Source organism: Melitaea cinxia, chromosome 10 (assembly GCF_905220565.1).
Source record: "Melitaea cinxia chromosome 10, ilMelCinx1.1, whole genome shotgun sequence".
Taxonomy (NCBI): domain Eukaryota; kingdom Metazoa; phylum Arthropoda; class Insecta; order Lepidoptera; family Nymphalidae; genus Melitaea; species Melitaea cinxia.
Window position 1 is genome coordinate 10,675,293 of NC_059403.1, and position 20,016 is coordinate 10,695,308.

The following is a 20,016-nucleotide window of genomic DNA, read 5'->3' on the forward strand; positions in this document are numbered from 1 at the left end:
GGTTATTTTAATATTACAAACAGACACTCCAATTTTATTTTATTGTACGGATAATAAACTCTTAACATAATAAAACCAATGTCATTTTTATATTTATTATTAGTATAATACGAACAATAAATTAAAGAAACGAAAATTGTTTTAAAATTAAAATCAAGAATTATCAGTTACAACAGACTCAGTTGAAGGGGATAACGTATAACTAGTAACTCCAAGGTTATTAGGATCCCATACGAATGGACCCCAAAAACATAATGCTAGCCATAGTATGATACAGCATATAATCGCACTGCCTATTGAATATTTGATCTGAAAGCAAAACAAAAAAATATATATTAATACTATAAATAGCTCTATAACAAAATTACAAGAAAAAAATACAGTAATAACAGTCTCATACAATCCGTTTTTTAGTAATACTAATAATTTAGCAAACATTTATTATTAATTAAAATGTAAACAAAGTGGTTATGTACTTCTAAATGTTAAGTAAATTAATATAGGAGAAGAATTATAACATAATAATAATAACGCACCATTTTTTTTATAGGCACTTTTCCAGTATAATGACAAAAATAAGCAGGAGTGTAAAGAAAAGGAGATGTGAATCCCATCGACGTCCCAATACCCACAGCAACTGCGCCTAAATACAATCTTTTAGGCCATATTTCACCTGCTGCTTCTAAAGCCTGTAATGGAAATGATTGTGGCAGACATGTACAAGTAATATATTAAGTAGGAGATCCGAACTAGAGTAGAACTCCACACCGAAGCAGTTATGCGTGACGGATGAAAATAATTTTATACTAGCTGCCCGGACAGGCTTCGTTCTGTCAAAAGTTAATAGATTTTATTTATATAGATTTATTTTATATTTTTTAATTTTTTTTTAAGTATTAAAACATTTCGTGAGCCTTAAGGAACATGTGACATTGTGAAAGTGAAACACATTGGAAAAGCAAGAGAATACGACAAAAATGAAAGGAAAATTAAATTACGGGCGATCTGCGGTCGGGAAATGGTGGAAGGGGGGGGGGGGTTAAGGGTAAAAAACGCTTACCTCGATTTCCGGCTAAACTACAAGTTCTATGGAAAAAAATTAAATGGAAAAGTTGTAGGTAATAAAAAGATCTACAACTTTTGCATTTACACTTTTTTCACATAACGTCGAAATTCAAAAAAAAAAATCAAAAAACCAAGAAAAATAAAAAACCAATTTTGGATTTTTTTTTTCTTTAAATTATATGCTTAGGTGCTTCTTTATTACTATCTTAAGCAAATAATCTTTTATGGGTGATGAATAAAACATATTTGAAAGCTATTTTTATGTTAAAAGTGTACCATATCGCGACAATAAATGATTTTATTTCGTTGTCTCTGAAAAAAGTTATCGTTATTGAGAAAGCAATAAATAAGCAATAAAACACTAAATTTTAGGATAGAGTATCATAATATGTTACGAAATGACAAAACATAAGTAGTCGTTAGAGACAGGACAGCGTACCGAACTGGAAATGATGTCACGAACTAGCAAGCTAAGCGCGCAGTTGTTTGAGTATGCAAAATATTATTTATTTATTTACACTTTCACTCACCAATACAAGGTTTTAACAGCATTACAAATGATATATAAAAATAGAATTTGCATCAGTTGCAACAGGCGGCCTTATCGCTAATACAGCGATCTTCCAGGCAACCTTTGGGCAGAGGACTAAATAATAAGTGTGGGATGGGGCGCAAAAATATTATGTAACATACGCATGAACATATTATACTCACATACGTACATGTACACCACACACATACATATATACAGATATACACATAAACATATATATCAATAAAAAAAATAATAAATATTAGCAGAATATTTATTTACATGGCAATTCAAAAGACACAAGGCAAGTCAATTAAAAACAGTAAAAGCATTATTATTATTATTATTTGATAGGGCAAAATAGCAAAGATATTTATTTTTATTACATACTATTTTTGTATTATTATAAAAGAGTTAAGAGTCAGAGTCAGAGAGTTAAGAGTTATTATAAATATTTTTAAGAATCATTTGCACAAATACTACTTAACTCTTACATAGTTTTAAATATATGTATTCTATTGGTATATTGTTTATATATATATATATATATATATATATATATATATATATATATATATATATATATATATGTTTGTATAAATATATTTTGTATGTATTTACATATGTTTGCATATGTTTATGTAGGTATTATATACTACGTTTAGAACTATAAATTGATTTAATTATGTGTAATAAACTTGCTTTGTTGATTGCGTACTATTACCGACATATTTTTCATATACTACTTTTATTAAAGGTTGCCTGGAAGAGATCGCTGTAAGCGATAAGGCCTTTGCATACATTACTTGTTTTTGTATTTAATCGTTCTAAAATGTATCTTTTTTTGTGTTGTACAAAAAAGTTTAATAAATAAAAAAAATAAAAAAAAATAAGAGTCATGTATGCTTACCATGTTTAGAACAAAGGGTAAGAAGATACAACATGCAGCAACCCCTGACATAATATTCGCGAGGAAAACTGATATTAAGCACACTATGAAAATAGAAGCATTCCAACTTAAATTTGTTATACCCTTTCCATAACTTGATGTTACCAATTCATTCAGAGTACTAACACGTACTGCACTATTCAACGCTATACCGCCACCTAAAAACAAATATAATTTTTTTCTTTTATAGACATATATATTATATTTTTTATATATTTTATAAAGAAATATTTTGTTCATAATGTATTGTATATTTATATATACTGTTTTATATTTTTATATATTACATACAACTAGCTGACTCGGCAAAATGAGGACGCTGTCTTGCCGCTAAACGCTATTAAAAAATATGGGATGGTGGTAGAAGGGTGAAAATTTAGACTTGTATGTATTTTTTAACGCCAAATCATAATAAAATAAAAAATAAATAATTTATCTAAAAATTAAAAAAAATTGGGGTGGACTACTCTTAACATTTAGGGGGATGAAAAATAGATGTTGTTCGATTGTCAGACCTACACAATATGCACACAAAATTTCATGAGAATCGGTCAAGCCGTTTCGGAGGAATTTAACTACAAAAACCCGCGACACGAGAATTTAATAATTATTCACCTATTAGTATAATGTACCCATAAATAGTATTTTTATCGACATAGCGCCACCACATAACTGCCGACTCCGGCTTCAGAACCCCGAGCTCAGTTCTATCTGTAAGTAATCATAAAAAATATTATAATTACTAAAAACGACGAAATAAATAAGTAACAGTGATATATCAATATAGTTATATCATATAATTATGTGATTATAGATGAAAAATGCATTCATTGGAAAAATATGACTTAACTCACTTCTAGCTGTCATATACTTCCAAAACGTTACAGATCTAGGTATAACATGCAAAGCCACTACAAACATGGCAGCGACCGTAGCATCTTTAATCCTGTAAAGAATGTTTTTATTTTAAATATTTTACGAACAGTTAAGACAGAGCAAATTTGATATAACTGTGATGTCCATACGATGGTACTTCCGGTATCACCGTCCTGAATGAAGACCAACCCATATTCAGCCAGCTACTCCATCGAAAGAAACATACAGCCAGAAAGGCGAAATAGAAGAATGTGCAAACCTTAAACATAAAATTATTTAAACAAAATTCTTTAGAAACTTTATAATTGAATGTATAAAAGTCCGGCGAAATGTGGACAGTCATATTTTTACAGTCATATTTATTCTTTCGTGAATCGATTTTTTATACAAACACTGTGGAATAAAAAAAAAATACCTTACGTTTAATGTAAAAAAAAAATATATAGTTTCAGAACAATTTAGAACCTTTGCATGCAAAGTTGTTGGAGGTAAAGCATCTTTGTGTGTCAGTAGCAAGTTTCTCATTTGTGTCATTGTGCTTCCGCTCATCGGTTTCTTAACTACCCTGTAAATAAAATAAGTAGTTTAAAAAATGCATCTTATTTAAATCAAAATAAGACATTCACATCATAGTACTTTAATACAACATTTTTCTTAGTTTACGTAAAACAATTTTTGGACGAGATGTTAATTTAAGACAATTTTTTTTATATCAAAATTTTTTAAAATAAAACATAGAACGTAGTTATTTACCAATTGATTAGCAGCATATGGTAGATAAAATTAAATATAAACATAGCAAAAGCCACAGGAAACGCGAAGCATGTGTATTGTAAATAATTAAATATATCTGGGTATTCTGAACTTGAACCAGGATGTCTGCGAAAGAAAAATTAGAACTTACAGAAGACGTAAAACCTTTGTTTTTGATTTGAAAAAAAAAAATGTCAAGTACGAGGTTACTTATAGTTGTAAATAACGCAACCATCTCTTTCACAGTCCCTATTTCGTTATTTTGTTTGTAAGTTTTAAATAAATAAATAAGCATCTCACGTTTACAGGGGGTGGCCCCTGTAGGATTTACTCATGTATCGGGGGTCCGGACACACACACAATTCACAAACGCCTAGACTACGGAAAACCTCTGTATGGCCAATACAAATGTTTGCGGTGCATATGCGCGGATAGAACCCGCAACTGCCAGGAAAATACCTATGAGCCAGTGCTGTGACCGTTATACAAATGCGTCGCGAAACACTACAAACATATGTATAGAAAATAAACTATGACAAGCATCATTATTTTCTCAAACAAAATTTGTTACGCGAAGAGAGTTAATAACGTCATGTCAGAAGTCAATAAAACTAAAAATTAAGCAACGGTGATCTATTATTGACTTATTTCTGACTGACTATAAATGAAAACATATTAACTGTTTCTACACATTTATGATACTAAAATATTCACTAAATTTATGTCAAACAATATATTTCAGGGGTAATTTTAAATAAATTCATTAGTTTTTGAACTTACTACCACTTATTTGTCTACCAATAAAATGTTTCTTGTTTTTATCTCATTGTAGATATAAGAAATAATAAATTCTTGGATTATATTCGAATTACAAAAATTTGTTTTTTTTTTTATTAAAATTTTATAAAAAATATACGTACGTGGACCAAATAGCTCTCATCGTTATAACGGTTAATGCCGCATGCAGGATGGCTGTACTACCTGTTGAATAATAGTTTTCTAACTTACATATATTTTTAGATATTACTTACAAGCTGATACTAACAGTAAGTGTGCTATTTTTACATATATCCTGCATATTAAAAATATATTACGCGTGTAGAGAAAAAAGGTTAAATAAACAAAAGTATACTTTGCTTAGAAAATTTTTTTTGGGTTTTTTTTTTCTGTTGCTCTAATTAATGTTCTTTTTGCATAAGGATAGATTTTCTGAGAAATAATAATAATAGCTTTCTAGTTTATAAGATAAAGTACGTAGACTATTTTAGAACTACAAACATTCTAAACATTCAAATAAATTTTTATAATCCAAGTTATTAACTAATTTCTCAATTGTAAATGAAATTACTATGCTATATTTACTGTTTTTTTTAGTTTTTTAAAATTTACTTCTTACCAATAGCTGACGCTGTTTGCACTGCGTTCAAAACAATATATCGCATAATGTCGTAATCTGGTTCTGTCTGTCTATTTTTGGATGTACTAGTCTAAAAAAACTGCTAAGTTTAGTAATTTATAAAATAGCTTTAAGTATCATTAAATCATAAAAAAAGTATGTAACGTTTATGTAAACGATAAAGCAACGTTGAAATTCCAAATAATTATTTTATAATATAATTTAAAACTCAATTAAATGAAAGAATAATTAAATTGTTACCTGTAAATTTATGTATGCCGGTGTTAGAAATTGTATGATAGTAGAAGTTATTATAAGTCTATTTGAAAACATAGAAAGAAAAAAGGCTGCAGTACTAGCTTTAAATATCATTCTGTGAAAAAATATATCGACATTTTCATCATCGAGCCTCTTAAAATATAGAACCATTTTAGAAATTATTTTTAGGCGTTTTAAATTTTTATTATTTAACTAGCACATAGAGTAGTATTAATTATCGTTTCATGAAATAATGTGATTTATTATGATTATAATTTGTTATTGATATATACAATTAGGTACAATTAGTTCGTTTTAGTTTTAAAAATGATTATATATGTTAGTTTTCACTTTTTTGTAATTATAGGGAAGCCAAAAAATACCTTTTTCCAGAAAACTGACAAGCATCACCAGAACATAGTAACCATAGTATAATACGACGGTCGAGGCCGCAACTATTTATTAGTAGGTGCAGCATTCCAGCTAATATATGTAATGCTATGTTGTCCTGTAAGAATTTCAAAACATTTAGCTCTAAAAAGTAGTGTCTCCTTTTTACCATCTCATTATAGATGATTAAATATTATTATTAATTTTAGGTGGATTGCAATTTATTTAAGTTTGTAATGTTAGATACATGACATGTTAAAATGTAGTCATTTTTAAATTCTATGTTTTTTTGCTACCACTAAATATTAAAAAATGTAGATATTTCTTGACGTTCCTTTAGTAATTAACTCCGTACATCAAGATTTTTTTTATTAGCTATAATCCAAGTGACGTACTTATATTTTTTAAGTAGGGATAAGGATTCCAAGTAGAATGTGTTATCAAAAAAAAAATATATATATCTCGATACTAACGTTAAAGTAACATTTGCAAGTATCCACTGTAGACATTACTCCGGTCATGGGAAGCAAAAACATCGGTATGAAACCAGTAACTGGAATGTTGACTGGTTGCAACAGGAAAAACCAAAACATCCATATCCAGAGACATCTCACAGTAATATCATTCTGTAATAAAATGCTAGTTATTTTACGTATACTTCAATGTTTAACATACTTCGGTCCTACTACGAACGCTCTTTAAAACGGAAATATTTTAGCACAGTTATATTTGTTGAAGACAATTTGTTAGTGTTTTTTTCTTACTTAATTGGAATCAATGTTGGTTTATAAATCACACCACTAAAAACGTATGAAAATGTATTCGAATCTACTTTCATATATTTAATATTAATTTAATACTATCATAAGTAGCGCAAACAATAAAATGAAATATCTTTCTCTTCAAAGTACCACAAATTAAAATATAAAATTAGTAAATTGATATATATATTAATATTTAATGTGAACTAACCCTTCCTTTTTGTGGCTGCCAAGAGATAAGGGCTAGGGGAATCAGAAAACCAAAAATTCCTCTAAAATGTAATAAACCAATGTTCTTAAGTCTTGGAAAGATTCCTTTCACAGGTGTACGAGGGTCCTTTTTCTTACTAAGTTTAAAAAAAATAATTAAAAAAAATAGTAAAAAAAATTTGAACAGACAATAAAAACTAAATATACTTACAACAAGGACGTAAGTCTGAAAAATAAGGAGACAGTAATTAAAATAATGGCCTATATCATCAAAAGCACTAAATTATAAAATTGTACTTACGCTCCCATTTTTCTTATTAATTTATAAATAGATTAATAATAAAGTTTATGCTTAATCCATTATTATTGACACATGCACTTTTTTACTGTAACAAAATAAATTCATATTTATTTGTCAATGCTTGAATTTAGAAGTTAATTAAAAGTAGGTTTTCTATGATAGATTTTTATGTATAAAAAGGTTACTTCAATATAAAACAAAGTTAAAATTGAAAACAATTATTAGTTAATACAAAAAAGAGTGATAAATTATTATTTAGTAATTTTACTATAAAATATAAAAATAACGTGAAATATATTAAGTTTTTCTATCAGATATTTTCACTTTCTTCCCCGTTTGTTTAAATAAGAAAACAATTACACAAATGGCATTATTTATTCAAGGAAATGTAACAGTCAAAAAATTTCCATGACACAAGTCACATATAGTTCATAAATTCGAAAATCACTTTTCTCGACATTCAATTCTTCCGTGACTACTTTACATATAATACGTCATACATCAAATGAAGTGAAACACTGTCGCTGTTATCACTTAACGATATGCTTCAGGGGGGGAAACCCGGGGAGTACTTAATCAGACCGGTGTAGTCCGCCTATAAGGATCGGTACCTACAGCGCGGTCGTGACGAGGCGGTTTGTCTTCAATAACTGTTCTTGCCCCAGCACCGAATGTTACCATTTCTTCTTCGCGAGACGGAGGTGGTTCAACTGCTGAGGTATCTAAAAACCTTCCACTCGCAACAGAAGCTTGTGATTGAAATATCGAAGCACTCCTGAGACCGCTCAATGTATTCGCACTTTGAGGAACTTCTTTAAACTCTTCAAAATAATTGTCACAAGCAGTCGGTCGAGGTCCTGCTGGGAAACCGTACAAGGTAGAAGACGACAAATCCTTTAAAGATGCCGAGCTTAAATTGATTCGCCTGTTTTTATGTATTGAGCAATGTGGCATATCGTCACCATCATAGACAAATCTTCGTCGCTCCCTCGGCGTAGCTGCTGACGATCCAGTTGGAGGATAAGTGTCTCTTTTCATCATACGCCTTTCTAAAAGTGTAGAATCTCTTTCTCTAAAATCAGAAAAGGCAAATTCTCGATCCCAGGCACGACAATCTGCTTTAGCCTTCTCAGTCAATTCTGTAATCCAATCTTTCTGGTACCATTGTAAAAAAAGAAATATAGCCGAGGTACCAGCCAACTCTGCTGCAATAAATCCACTTATGTATAAACCAAACGAATAACCGTAACTGTACGACATTCGGGGCGTATCAAAAAATGTCATGTAGCGTAGTTTATGGCCCACTTGCGATTTAAACACAGATATGTACATGACGATCCCAGTTAACATTATGAGACCTGAAATAGAGAAATTAAGATAATTTTATTTACAATGTTCTCACAATCCGTAAAATTATCACAATGTATAATTTTCTTAAGATTAACAATTTAAAAAAAAAAGAAACGATTGAATTTATCATCATATATTTTAAGAAACTTACCAGATATAATAAAAAGTACGCCAGCAATGAACGTACAAAGTCTTCTCCCTTTCACGCAATGCCCGAGCATGCAACACAATCCTCCCGCCGCCTGGGTTAAAACTGCTAGCAAAAGAGGTACCGCAGATCTCGTTACAATATCTGAAAAACATTTCAATCATCATTAAAAAAAATTAACAAATAAGAAGATATATTAACGTTTTTATTTCTCTATATTCTTATTAACTGGAAAGGAAGTAAAAGAAATTTAAGCTGTGGCACATTAACTAAATTATTATTATTATTTTTTTTTTAATATAAGAATTAAGGGAAGTCATTTGTCTTAATATTTTGTTGATAATAATAAGCAGTTACGAGGTAAAAATATATGAAGAGCTATGTTTTACGACTAATTTTGGTGTTAATGGAATACAAATTAGAATTAATATTGAATTTGAATTTTTTTACAAAAAATAATCCATAAATAACCCCAAGTCCCCACAATACTTTAAAGGTATCTGTTATCTTTGTGCTTTCGTGCAGAACATGCACAGTCATGTATTAATGTGAGTAATTTACAAAATGGTAAGTCTTCAGTAATTCAATATTTCAAAAGTAATTTGTGGTTCTTTTTAAAAGGATGCCAACGAAATAGCTCTTGGAACAGGAATATATTAGAATCTTAGTAATGCTAAGACCCAACTACCCACCCGCCTGCTTTAGAATTATACTTTAGAAACCATAAAAATTGAGATATTTTTATTATAAAAATCGGGCTATATTCAAATAATTAATCATACAAACTTACAAGGTATTGCATTCGTTGAATCACTCAAATCCGGTGCATACTGGGATAGGGGAAAGTAAGGAATATCCAAACATCTATATTCTGTACTGCCAGCTGAAAGTAAAAGATATAAGTATATTTAAACATAAATCATAAAACACACACTCTTTTTTCATCTTTGCTGTTTAATTTAAAAAATTAAAAATGAGAATTAGCGTTGTCACTCCTAACATAATATTTAAAACGAGATAGTATTTAAAATTTGAGACCATACGTCACAAACCTCGCTTTTTACCGTAATAAAATTACTTTGACAAAGAAAACCAGTAACAAATGCTGGAACAGTAACGGAAACATTACAGCACTTATCAATGTAATGTATAGGACCGTGTGTGGACTTGCAGACAATAGGTTTTCCCTGTAGGGAAGCGTCCTTATTGTGGGCACGTCACGGTCGGAAGTCACGCCTGCCATTGTCGACTTATACAATTTAATTTCTACATTTATTTTTCAGAATTTTTTTTACGTATTTTTTTACGTATTTATTGTATAATAGGAGTTTTATGTCAATATTAAGAAAGCTATGTTTTAAATAATATTATAATTTTTTTTTGTTATAGTACATAATTATTAGAATGATTTTTAGAAACTAAATGATCATCTTTTATTTTTTTTTTATACAACTAGGTCTACAAACAAGCGTATGGCTGACCTGATGGTAAGCGATTACAGTAGCTTATAGACGCCTGCAACACCAGAAGCATCGCAAGCGCGTTGACACCCTATCCCCCTCCCCTCCCTAAGAGCTCTAGTCACCTTACTTTCTACAGGAAGATACTACTGCTTGAAATCAGTATTATTTAGCTGTAATTCTCTGTAAGATCGAGACACCTCTCCAATAGAGTTGCTCCAGATTTTGAGCAGGATATATCCTTCTGGGCCCTACCTCAGTACTAGTGAAGTAGAAGCATACTAGGAATACAGCAATAATAATAATTGTAATAGTGCTGATTACTAGGCTAATAAATTTATACCTAGCAAAGCTAATGAAATATAGTTTAATTAAGTAATGTAAGGATTGTTTTTAATTAATATTTGTATGAGTATTTTGTGTTAGAAAGCCAGTTTATTAGCTTAAAGGTAACCGTACCTTGGTACAGTTTTATTGAGGCACAGCAAATCGTAAAATAACTTGCTTAAAACTTGGAGTAACCCGAGTATACAAGTACTTCAACACTAAAGAAAATCACAGTAGATCTAAGAAGTAGTATCATGTTCCTGTGGTGTTTTCTTTCCACTTACCATAAGGCGGACCTTACATTTGTTTGCCACCCTAAGGTTATAAAAAAATTGTAGTAGAAGAAAAAACACTTACGATCTGTATGACAAATACGCCATAGTCCAGACACCGTGTGCTTCGCAACCAGTTCATATTTCCCGGTTCCATTAAAGGCTGGGTTCAACATGTTTTCTTGCATGTGCAACCAATTGTTTGTAGTCACTGCTACGATGATGGCGATGACCGCAGTTCCAGCGGATAGAGGGGTAAGCAACCATAGACATGCAACCGATGAGTCTATTTGTGCTACTAGAGTTGGTGACGGAGGTATGGGTCTGTAATGAGAAATATAAAATGCATTAGCTGAGCGTCATGATTTTTAATACGTAAATTTTGATCCCGTGGGATCTTTGGGGTAAATAGTAGCCTGTGTTATTATGGATCTTCAACTACGTACCAACTTTTATTACAATTAGTTCTATTTCCTTTTCGTGATTGTACGGTTCAGCCGCACATACCTATCGCCCGATCAGCAGTTTACGTTAGTTGCACGATTCATTAGCAAAATACATCAGTTCACGTTCACATATCATCATCGTACAGCGCGTTCGTGAGCTCATTCATATCAATTAAATATTAGCAAATATATTTATATTTTAACATTTATTTTTATATCTTTTATCTACCATAATCAGCAGCAGCAATTCAGGTGTAACATACATCTTTTTGGTCCTTCGAGCTTATCGTGAGCGGGACTTATATCGCGAGTGACTTTTTTACGAGTGCAGTAAGGGCCGCCACGTAAGTTAACCAGCAGCAGCTTTGGTGAGTCTACAGCTCTCTATTATCAGCAGTATCAGTATTTATATATTTTTATAAAAATGGAAGATCTTCTAGCTAGCCAAACCCAGATCATGGAGGCTATGAATCAATTTTTAATTAATTTTAAAAAAGACGGTGCCGAACGCAAGACACCGGCTCATATTAAAAAGCGTCTCAGCACTTTAGAGAGTTATTGGCAGGAGTTTCAAAACAATCATTTGAGGCTTTGCGATTCTAGCGACAAATCAAACGAATATTTCACTAGCAATTACTATAAGAAAACATCCGATTTTTACAATGACACACGCAGCTATTTACTCACCTTTTTACCCAGTGAGTCTAAGGAAAAAAGCGTACTAAAGCCAGCCACCCCGTTGCAAATGCCAGGCTTTACAGCTATACCGTCGTCTGGCAGCGTGTCACGTCCGGTGACATCATCCGATAAAGAAACTTCGCGAACCCAAGGTAATAGCAGCAAATTAGAGGAAATGTTGAGAAGGCAAAGAAGCAATTTTAAAGCATTTCAGCGTACAATTAGCAGCATCGATCTCGACATTGTCTCAGAAAAATGGGAATACGAAGATATTTTGAAGTCGGTACAATCACGCTGGACCATCATTGACGCGTTGCACTGGGAGATAGACAGCGAATTATACGAAGACGATCAAGAATATGAAGAGATGTTTAGCAGCTATGAATCCAAATTTAACGAAATTAAAAAAAGTATCAACAGCAAGATGTGGTCTGATCTGTATCGGGAGAAAACCACCCCGAAAATGGATATCCCTGTGTTTAGTGGGAGCTACCACCAGTGGTTATCCTTTAAAGACTTGTTTGTCGAAACCATCCACACGAATCGAGCCCTATCAAATAGTCAAAAAATGCAGTTTTTGAAAAGTAAATTAAAGGGCGAAGCAGAAAAGCTAGTGCAACATCTACACATAACTACAGATAACTATCAAGTATGTTGGGATCTTCTAAACAACCGATACAGCAACACAAAACTAATTTTTAATTCTCACATGAGTGTCCTACTCAACCAGCCTATTATGCAGCAACAGTCCGCAATTTCAATTAAAAGGATTCACGACACCACCAACGAATGCCTTAACGCTATCAAAAACTTGGGAGTCAGCATAGAGAACTGGGACCCTATCATCGTATATATACTCACGCAAAAATTAGATGCGGACACTCACAACGACTACATCGAGTCACTCAAGCATCCGAGAGATTTACCAGTTTTAAAAGATTTATTACAATTTTTAGGAGCCAAATTTACCGCTCTAGAATCCTCTAAACGAAAACAAGATCCCTCAAAATCTATCCCGCATCCGCAACATATTTCTCAGCCCTCAAATTTTAAAAAACCATATACATTTAAATCATATGTAAGCAATGAAAATCAATTATTTAAATCAAATAATTTTTATAGCAAAAGTAGGTTAACGTCAACAGCGAAGACAAAATGCCCCGTTTGCAATAAAGATCACGCCATTCCATATTGCGAAACGTTTTTAGCGTATCAACCAAATATCAAGCGACAAACAATTCAAAAGCTATCGTTATGCCAAAATTGCCTTTATAATCATAACGGTAATGAATGTTTTTCAAGAAAAAGATGTCATAAGTGCCAATTAAATCATCATACTTTGGTTCATGAAGCCTTTGCCGCATCAGCAAACACTGCAACGTCGAATACAAAGTCCAACAGCACCGTTTCTAACTCTATTGCGTCACTAGATGACACTCAGGAGATTTTATTAGCAACCGCTCTGATCAACGTCCAAGCTGTTGATGGCACTCTTCACACCATGCGAGCGCTTATCGACCAGGGATCTCAAACGTCGATTATCACCGAGAATGGCGCTCAACGGTTGGGACTACCTCGTAAGCACTGCAAGGGAGTTATCTTAGGAGTAGGAGCGAAAGAAAATAATTGCAAAGGTACTATGAACATCACCCTATCATCTTGTCATGACTCGTACCAGCTTAATCTAGATGTATTTATCATGCGCCACGCTGTAAACAATCTCCCTAACAAATCATTTTCAAAACCATCATGGGAATATATTAAAAATATACAACTTGCAGACCCTGAATTTTATCGTAGCAGAACAATAGATTTATTACTGGGCGCTGATGTTTATTCTTCTATAATTATGGGAGGAATCATCAAAGAAAATGATAACATGCCTATTGCGCAACAAACGCGGCTAGGCTGGATTTTGTGCGGAAGTGTAAAATCCTACAACTGTAATGTCATCATGGTTGACTTAGACAGCATTCACAAATTTTGGTCCATTGAAGATATTAACGAAAATGAGGAAATGTCGTTCGAAGATTATCAATGTCTACAAAAATACAAGGAAACTACTTCTCGCCAATCCGATGGAAAGTACGTGGTACGCCTTCCACTTCACTCTGACGCTGGTGAGAAGTTAGGATTATCTGAACCCACCGCCTGCGCACAATTTTATCAGCTTGAGCGTAAATTCGACAAAAATAAAAATTTAGCTTATAATTATAAGCAGTTTATTAATGAATATATCAATTTAGGTCACATGCACTTAATAACAAAGGCGAATATGACACCATTATATTATATGCCGCATCACGCTATTGAAAGACCCGACTCTATTACTACTTCGCTTAGAGTTGTATTTAATGCATCGGGTAAAACGACATCGGGTGTAAGTCTGAACGATGTTTTATACAGAGGCCCAAATTTACAACAAGAACTTTTGATTTTGGTTTTGAAATGGAGACGATATAAATACGCCTTTACAGCTGACCTAGAAAAAATGTTCAGACAAATTATTTTGCATCCCGATGACCAACGTTATCAATGCATAATTTGGCAAAGATAATTTGATAAAATATTATCGTTGTATTCTATACAGTTCTTAAAGTCATTCTCAGTGACCGGTATGAAGGTATCTTTCTTTAAATTTATTGCTATGTGATCAGATACTGGAAGAAGATTAACCATAGTACGTGATGAGTTAGCGATTTGGTGATAGAGAGGTATGGCATTGTAGATTTCGTAGTCGTCTCTACTTGTAAGAGGTATTTGGATCTCAAAAATGAAATATTGTTTCGTCATTCTAGCTTTGACCTTTAAAATCCTGTATAAGTTGGATAAATTATTTCGGAGATTATCTAACGGTAATGACAAATCCTTTGTTATCTGGCTGGATATGATACTTAGCTCGTTTTCCATCTGAATAGGTGACAAAAGATGCACATTAAAATGTTGAAGGTTAGTAATGGTATCTAGAAGAGTATCTTGAATATTACGCAAATTTGCCAGGACATTGTTAGCTATGATGCTGGACATGATGAAGTCATTAGTATTTTCTATGTCCGACATTTTAATCTTAATATCATATGACTCCTTTTCTAAGTTGTTAAGGTGTTGATTAAAAGTCTTGTACTGTCTTTCCATTGTGGATTCTATCCTTTTTAAAACGTTATTTTCCGCTTCTATAATCGATGTTTGATTTTTCCACAGCTGTGCTAGATGGTTTTGATTGATTCGAATTAAATTAATGTCTTTTTCATACTGAGACGCAAAACGCTCGTCTAAGACGCCGAACAATGTATTCGCGATGTAACCGACACCATTGACAAGGCCTCGGCGCTTGCGCTTACGATTATCAAAATGCTGACTTAGTAATATGCGGTCGTTGTACTTGAGCTCGTTGATTTCGTGGATCAGCTGTTGTAATATTATGTTACAATGTATACTTTTAGTCGAGTTTTTACATAAACTTTGCAAGTGATTAATATAATTGTTAAGTATCCTTGTGCCGTACAGATAAGGTTCCATATCGTAGTATGCCACTAACTTCCATTGATCTTGTATTACGCGCATATTTCCGATTTTTTCAAAATAGATATATTGGCTATCGCTCAATCTCGTGATGTTGTAGTTGGCTTGCGCTATTGAAGACATAAATAACATAAAGATCATCAGAATCGATAAAAAATGGCTGTAGAAGGTTTTCTTTAATGTTTTTTGTTTGTTGTTACGTGATGATATTTCGTTTGTAGTTGTAGTTACGATTATTTCGCTGCTTTTATTTGACGGTTCGATGTTGACGGGTAGAATAGACAGCTTTATGACGGGTCTTTTGATAACCGAGCCGTTTCTTGTTTTGACGGAGACTACTCGCACCAATTTGTCGGTACCAGGATGTAATTGGATCACTCGGCCTAGAGCCCACTTACCAGGTGGTAAATTAGCGTCATGTATCAATACTATGTCGTCGATTTTAATGTTTTCTCGCGACTCACGCCATTTGCTTCGAGCTGCTAGTTGAACTAAATATTCAGTACGCCACCTTTTCCAAATATCGCTGAATATTTTTTGCGTAAGTTGCCATCTTGTTCTGCCGTCTGTTTCAGTCTCTATAACTGAAAGGAAGGGTCCGCTGGACAAGAAGTGAGCTGGTGTTAAATAATCAATGTCATTTGGGTCTTCTGACATCGCGCACAGCGGTCTAGAGTTGAGATAGGCTTCGAGCTGCGCTAACAACGTAGAGAATTCCTCATAAGTGAGCTTTTGGTCACCAACCACTCTACGAAGGTGATGCTTTAAGCTTTTCACTGCCGCTTCCCACAGTCCGCTGGCACTAGGCCATGAGGGGGCATTAAAATGCCAGTCGATTTTCATTTCGCTGATCTCTGTGAAAAACTCATTTGATAGGGTCGATTTCAAGTCGAAGTGTTCTTTGGCTAAAACCTTATTAGCTCCGATGAAATTGGTCCCATTATCGCTGTATAAATGACGCGGGGTACCTTTTCTTGCTGCTAATCGACGTAGAGCTGCTAAAAACGCCGATGATGATAAATCGGAGACCAATTCAAGGTGTACAGCTTTTGTGACCATACAGATGAACACGGCAACGTATCCTTTAGTGGTTTTAATACCTCTTCCCCTATTCGCTTTAATATCTACGAATCCCGTATAGTCCACCCCGGTATGAAAAAATGGACGCGTCGAATTTGTCCTTGCTTCAGGCAGGTCACCCATTAGCTGTTCGTTTTTATCTGGATTGTGACGCTTGCATATAACACAAAGACGTAAACGATTCCTCACTGCTTTGTTTCCGCTTATGATCCAATACTGCTGTCTAAGCCACGACTGAGTAAGGCGGGCACCTCCGTGAAAAGTAGATTTGTGAGCTAGATCGATCAGGAGATTAGTAAGATGACTTCTGTGTGGAATGATGTAGGGATGCTTCGTATCGTAAGGGATGTTGCTATTTTTGAGTCTGCCTCCAACGCGCAGTAACCCGTTTTGATCTAAATACGGATTTAAGCAGAGAAGCTTACTCTTAGAATTAATTTTTCCTTGTTTAGAAAGATCATTCATTTCTTGCTCAAATTCAGATTTTTGAACGTACATTATAATTTTCTGTTTTGCGTTGCTTAATTCGGTCGATGTTAAATATTGTAATTTAATGCTTTTGTTTGAAAACGCTCGCAATATCCATGCAAGTACGCGCGTTGCTCGCGTAAAACTGCTTTGCTTGTGAATTATTAAATTAATAATATCAATTTCGTTATTGTTACTGCTGTTTGTTTGTAAAGTATTAATTAATTTTACATTAGTTTCTAAGTCGGTTTGATAAGTTATTTTATTTTCATGGGAATCAGAAAATGATGACAACCACGTAGGTCCGTTCCCCCATAAATTGTGCTGCTGTAATTGCTCAACTTTCATGCCACGACTAGCACAGTCAGCTGGGTTTTCTGTGCTTTTTACATATCGCCAGGATACGGGGGGCATGACGTCAGTGATTTTCTTAACTCTGTTGGCAACGAAAGGCTTCCACCGGTTGGGCCATAATGTTGTGGCTGAGATGACGTCATAACTACCACATAAAGCGTCATCCATATAGAAATGCTGTTCTAACGCTTTTGCTGCTGTAGGAAAACGATGACGCTCATCAATAGCTAGCTGCTTAAGCGTCATCATTGCTAAAAATGGGGCTGATTTAGTGCCATATGTTACTGTGTTAAGCTGATATCTGTTTAAAGGTTGATTTGAATCATCTCGCCAAACTTTAAGAACTGTATAGAATACAACGATAATATTTTATCAAATTATCTTTGCCAAATTCAAACGCCCGTCTACGAGAGACAGACGGACGAGAACCTTTGTATAAAAAGTAAACAAACGAACAGCTGTGAAATCATAACTAGCGCGTGTCAAACTACATGGAAAAAGCTTACTAAGTTAAACACATATCTAATTAATTGTTGCGGGCAATGTACCTTTCGTTTCATATGTCGAGATCGGGTTACCGTCGAACAGGTGACGGGAATTAATATTATAATTCTCGGTACCGACTGCATCATTCGGGGAAATACGCTAGTGATAACGCCTCATAAATTATTGACTAATGAGTTAAATATCGAGCCGGTAATCTTTGCACCAGAGATCGCACCCGTCAATAGCATCATCAATATGCAATGTATTTACTAAATGATTATACTTAAATGAATGATATTATAAATATATAAATACTTGTTAGATCTTAAGTAAATTTAAACTAGACTACATGACACGCGACGCCGCGTTGGCGCAACGGTTACAGCCATGGATTGTACCTGTTGCGCTGGCGGTTGCGGGTTCGATCCCCGCACATGACAAACATTTGTATTGGCCATAAAGGTGTTTGTCGTGGTCTGGGTTTTTGTGCAGTCCTTGTGGGTCTCCCCACCGTGCCTCGAAGAGCACGTTAAGCCGTCGGTCCCGGTTGTATCATGTATACCTGATAGCGATCGTTACTCATAGTAGGGAATATATCCGCCAACCCGCATTGGAGCAGCGTGGTGGATTAAGGTCTGATCCTTCTTCCACATGGGGAAAGAGGCCTATGCCCAGTAGTGGGATATTACAGACTGAAGCGTACATGACACGCGCCACCTTTTGATTAAAAAAAGAATCATCAAAATCGGTCCTCCCAGTAAAAAGTTCTGGGGTAACATACATTAAAAAAAAATACAATCGAATTCAGAACCTCCTTTTTACAAATCAGTTAAAAAGTCTTTTGCTAAATAAACAATATGTATGTCTAAATAATAAAAATGGCATGTATTTAATACATGTATTTTATCGGAAATTATTATAGCATCAGGAGAAAGTAGTAAGACATGAGGCGTCCCTCGGTACGCCCATAGGCTTAGGTGGAGAAGAGGGTTCCATGTTAAAAAACGAGTATGCTTTAGACTACACGACTTAATTAAAATTTACGAAATGTAACTCTCCCTTTCTATCTTCACTAACTTATATCTCCCTCTCAACTTCTGTTCGCCTCGCCCGATCACATTTTTCGTAACGCTCTCGTCACGCATTCACCAGATTACTCCCCGAGTCAAGCGTGCGTAAAGAAGTTTTACTTCAAAAATGTCACATAAGTGGGTAGCAGTAATGTAAAAATAAACGTCAATATCTGTACCATGTACTATGTACCTTGTGGCTACGGTACTAAAGAATATAGCCACCCCCTCTCTTCCCTTGGGTGTCGTAAGAGGCGACTAAGGGATAACACAGTTCCGCTACTACCTTGGAACTTAAAAAGCCGACCGGTGGCGGAATAACCATCCAACTGCTGGCTTTGAAATACACAGGCCGAAGACGGGCAGCAGCGTCTTCGGTGCGACAAAGCCAGCCCTGCGGTCACCAACCCGCCTGCCCAGCGTGGTGACTATGGGCAAAACACATGAGTTCACTTTATTTTTGGCGTAAACTTGTGGAGGCATATTTTCAGTAGTAGACTGTATAGGCTGTAATGATGATCTGTACCTTGGCGGGCGGCGGCTAGCGATAGCGCCGCTGAGCGTAGGAGCGGGCTGCGCTCGTGCTCCACGCGGGAGCGACGCGTGCACGCATTGCGCGCCGCCGCCCCACATACCTTCCCTCTTTTTCACTGAAAATTGAAAAAAAAAATGTTTAAATCAGAATTATCTTCATATCAAAAATGAAGTCAAAAGAGTTAAAATATTATTATAATTTTATTTTATTTATTTATTTAACAATTTTTTATACGTACAAGATTATACACAATATTTTGTCATGGAGACTCACGTATAATGGGTGTGCTTATCCCTGTGAGAGATTTCTTCCAGCACACCCAAAAAGGA

General features: G+C 34.2%; 2 protein-coding genes across 2 annotated transcripts; both read right to left on the reverse strand.

Moving 5' to 3' along the window:
• Positions 1–83: 83 nt before the first annotated feature.
• On the reverse strand, positions 84–7,499 carry LOC123657417 (protein I'm not dead yet-like). The gene is made up of 15 exons (XM_045592963.1): positions 7,492–7,499; positions 7,192–7,327; positions 6,693–6,845; positions 6,213–6,337; positions 5,833–5,944; positions 5,572–5,662; positions 5,096–5,156; positions 4,176–4,301; positions 3,888–3,987; positions 3,572–3,681; positions 3,401–3,492; positions 3,162–3,257; positions 2,508–2,704; positions 537–689; positions 84–309 (listed from the first exon to the last, which is right to left on the reverse strand). Exons 1-15 carry the CDS (start codon positions 7,497–7,499, stop codon positions 154–156), a joined length of 1,716 nt encoding a protein of 571 aa, XP_045448919.1. The 3' UTR covers positions 84–153.
• A 348-nt stretch (positions 7,500–7,847) lies between these two features.
• On the reverse strand, positions 7,848–19,785 carry LOC123657092 (voltage-dependent calcium channel gamma-4 subunit). Its single transcript, XM_045592679.1, has 5 exons — positions 19,679–19,785; positions 11,134–11,372; positions 9,780–9,872; positions 8,993–9,133; positions 7,848–8,849 (listed from the first exon to the last, which is right to left on the reverse strand). Exons 1-5 carry the CDS (start codon positions 19,783–19,785, stop codon positions 8,068–8,070), a joined length of 1,362 nt encoding a protein of 453 aa, XP_045448635.1. The 3' UTR covers positions 7,848–8,067.
• Positions 19,786–20,016: the final 231 nt, after the last annotated feature.

Bases quoted from the DNA above. Each gene is read 5' to 3' on its own strand.
- LOC123657417 (XM_045592963.1), bottom strand. The intron at 6,338-6,692 runs GTTAGTATCGAG...AAATTCTTACAG, and splicing joins CTTGCAAATGTTACTTTAAC to GACAACATAGCATTACATAT. The intron at 5,945-6,212 runs GTATTTTTTGGC...ATTTTTTCACAG, and splicing joins TGTCAGTTTTCTGGAAAAAG to AATGATATTTAAAGCTAGTA.
- LOC123657092 (XM_045592679.1), bottom strand. From the start codon at position 19,785: ATGTGGGGCGGCGGCGCGCAATGCGTGCACGCGTCGCTCCCGCGTGGA. The intron at 9,134-9,779 runs GTAAGTTTGTAT...AATGTTTTTCAG, and splicing joins TTCAACGAATGCAATACCTT to ATATTGTAACGAGATCTGCG. The intron at 8,850-8,992 runs GTAAGTTTCTTA...TCTCTATTTCAG, and splicing joins CGTACTTTTTATTATATCTG to GTCTCATAATGTTAACTGGG.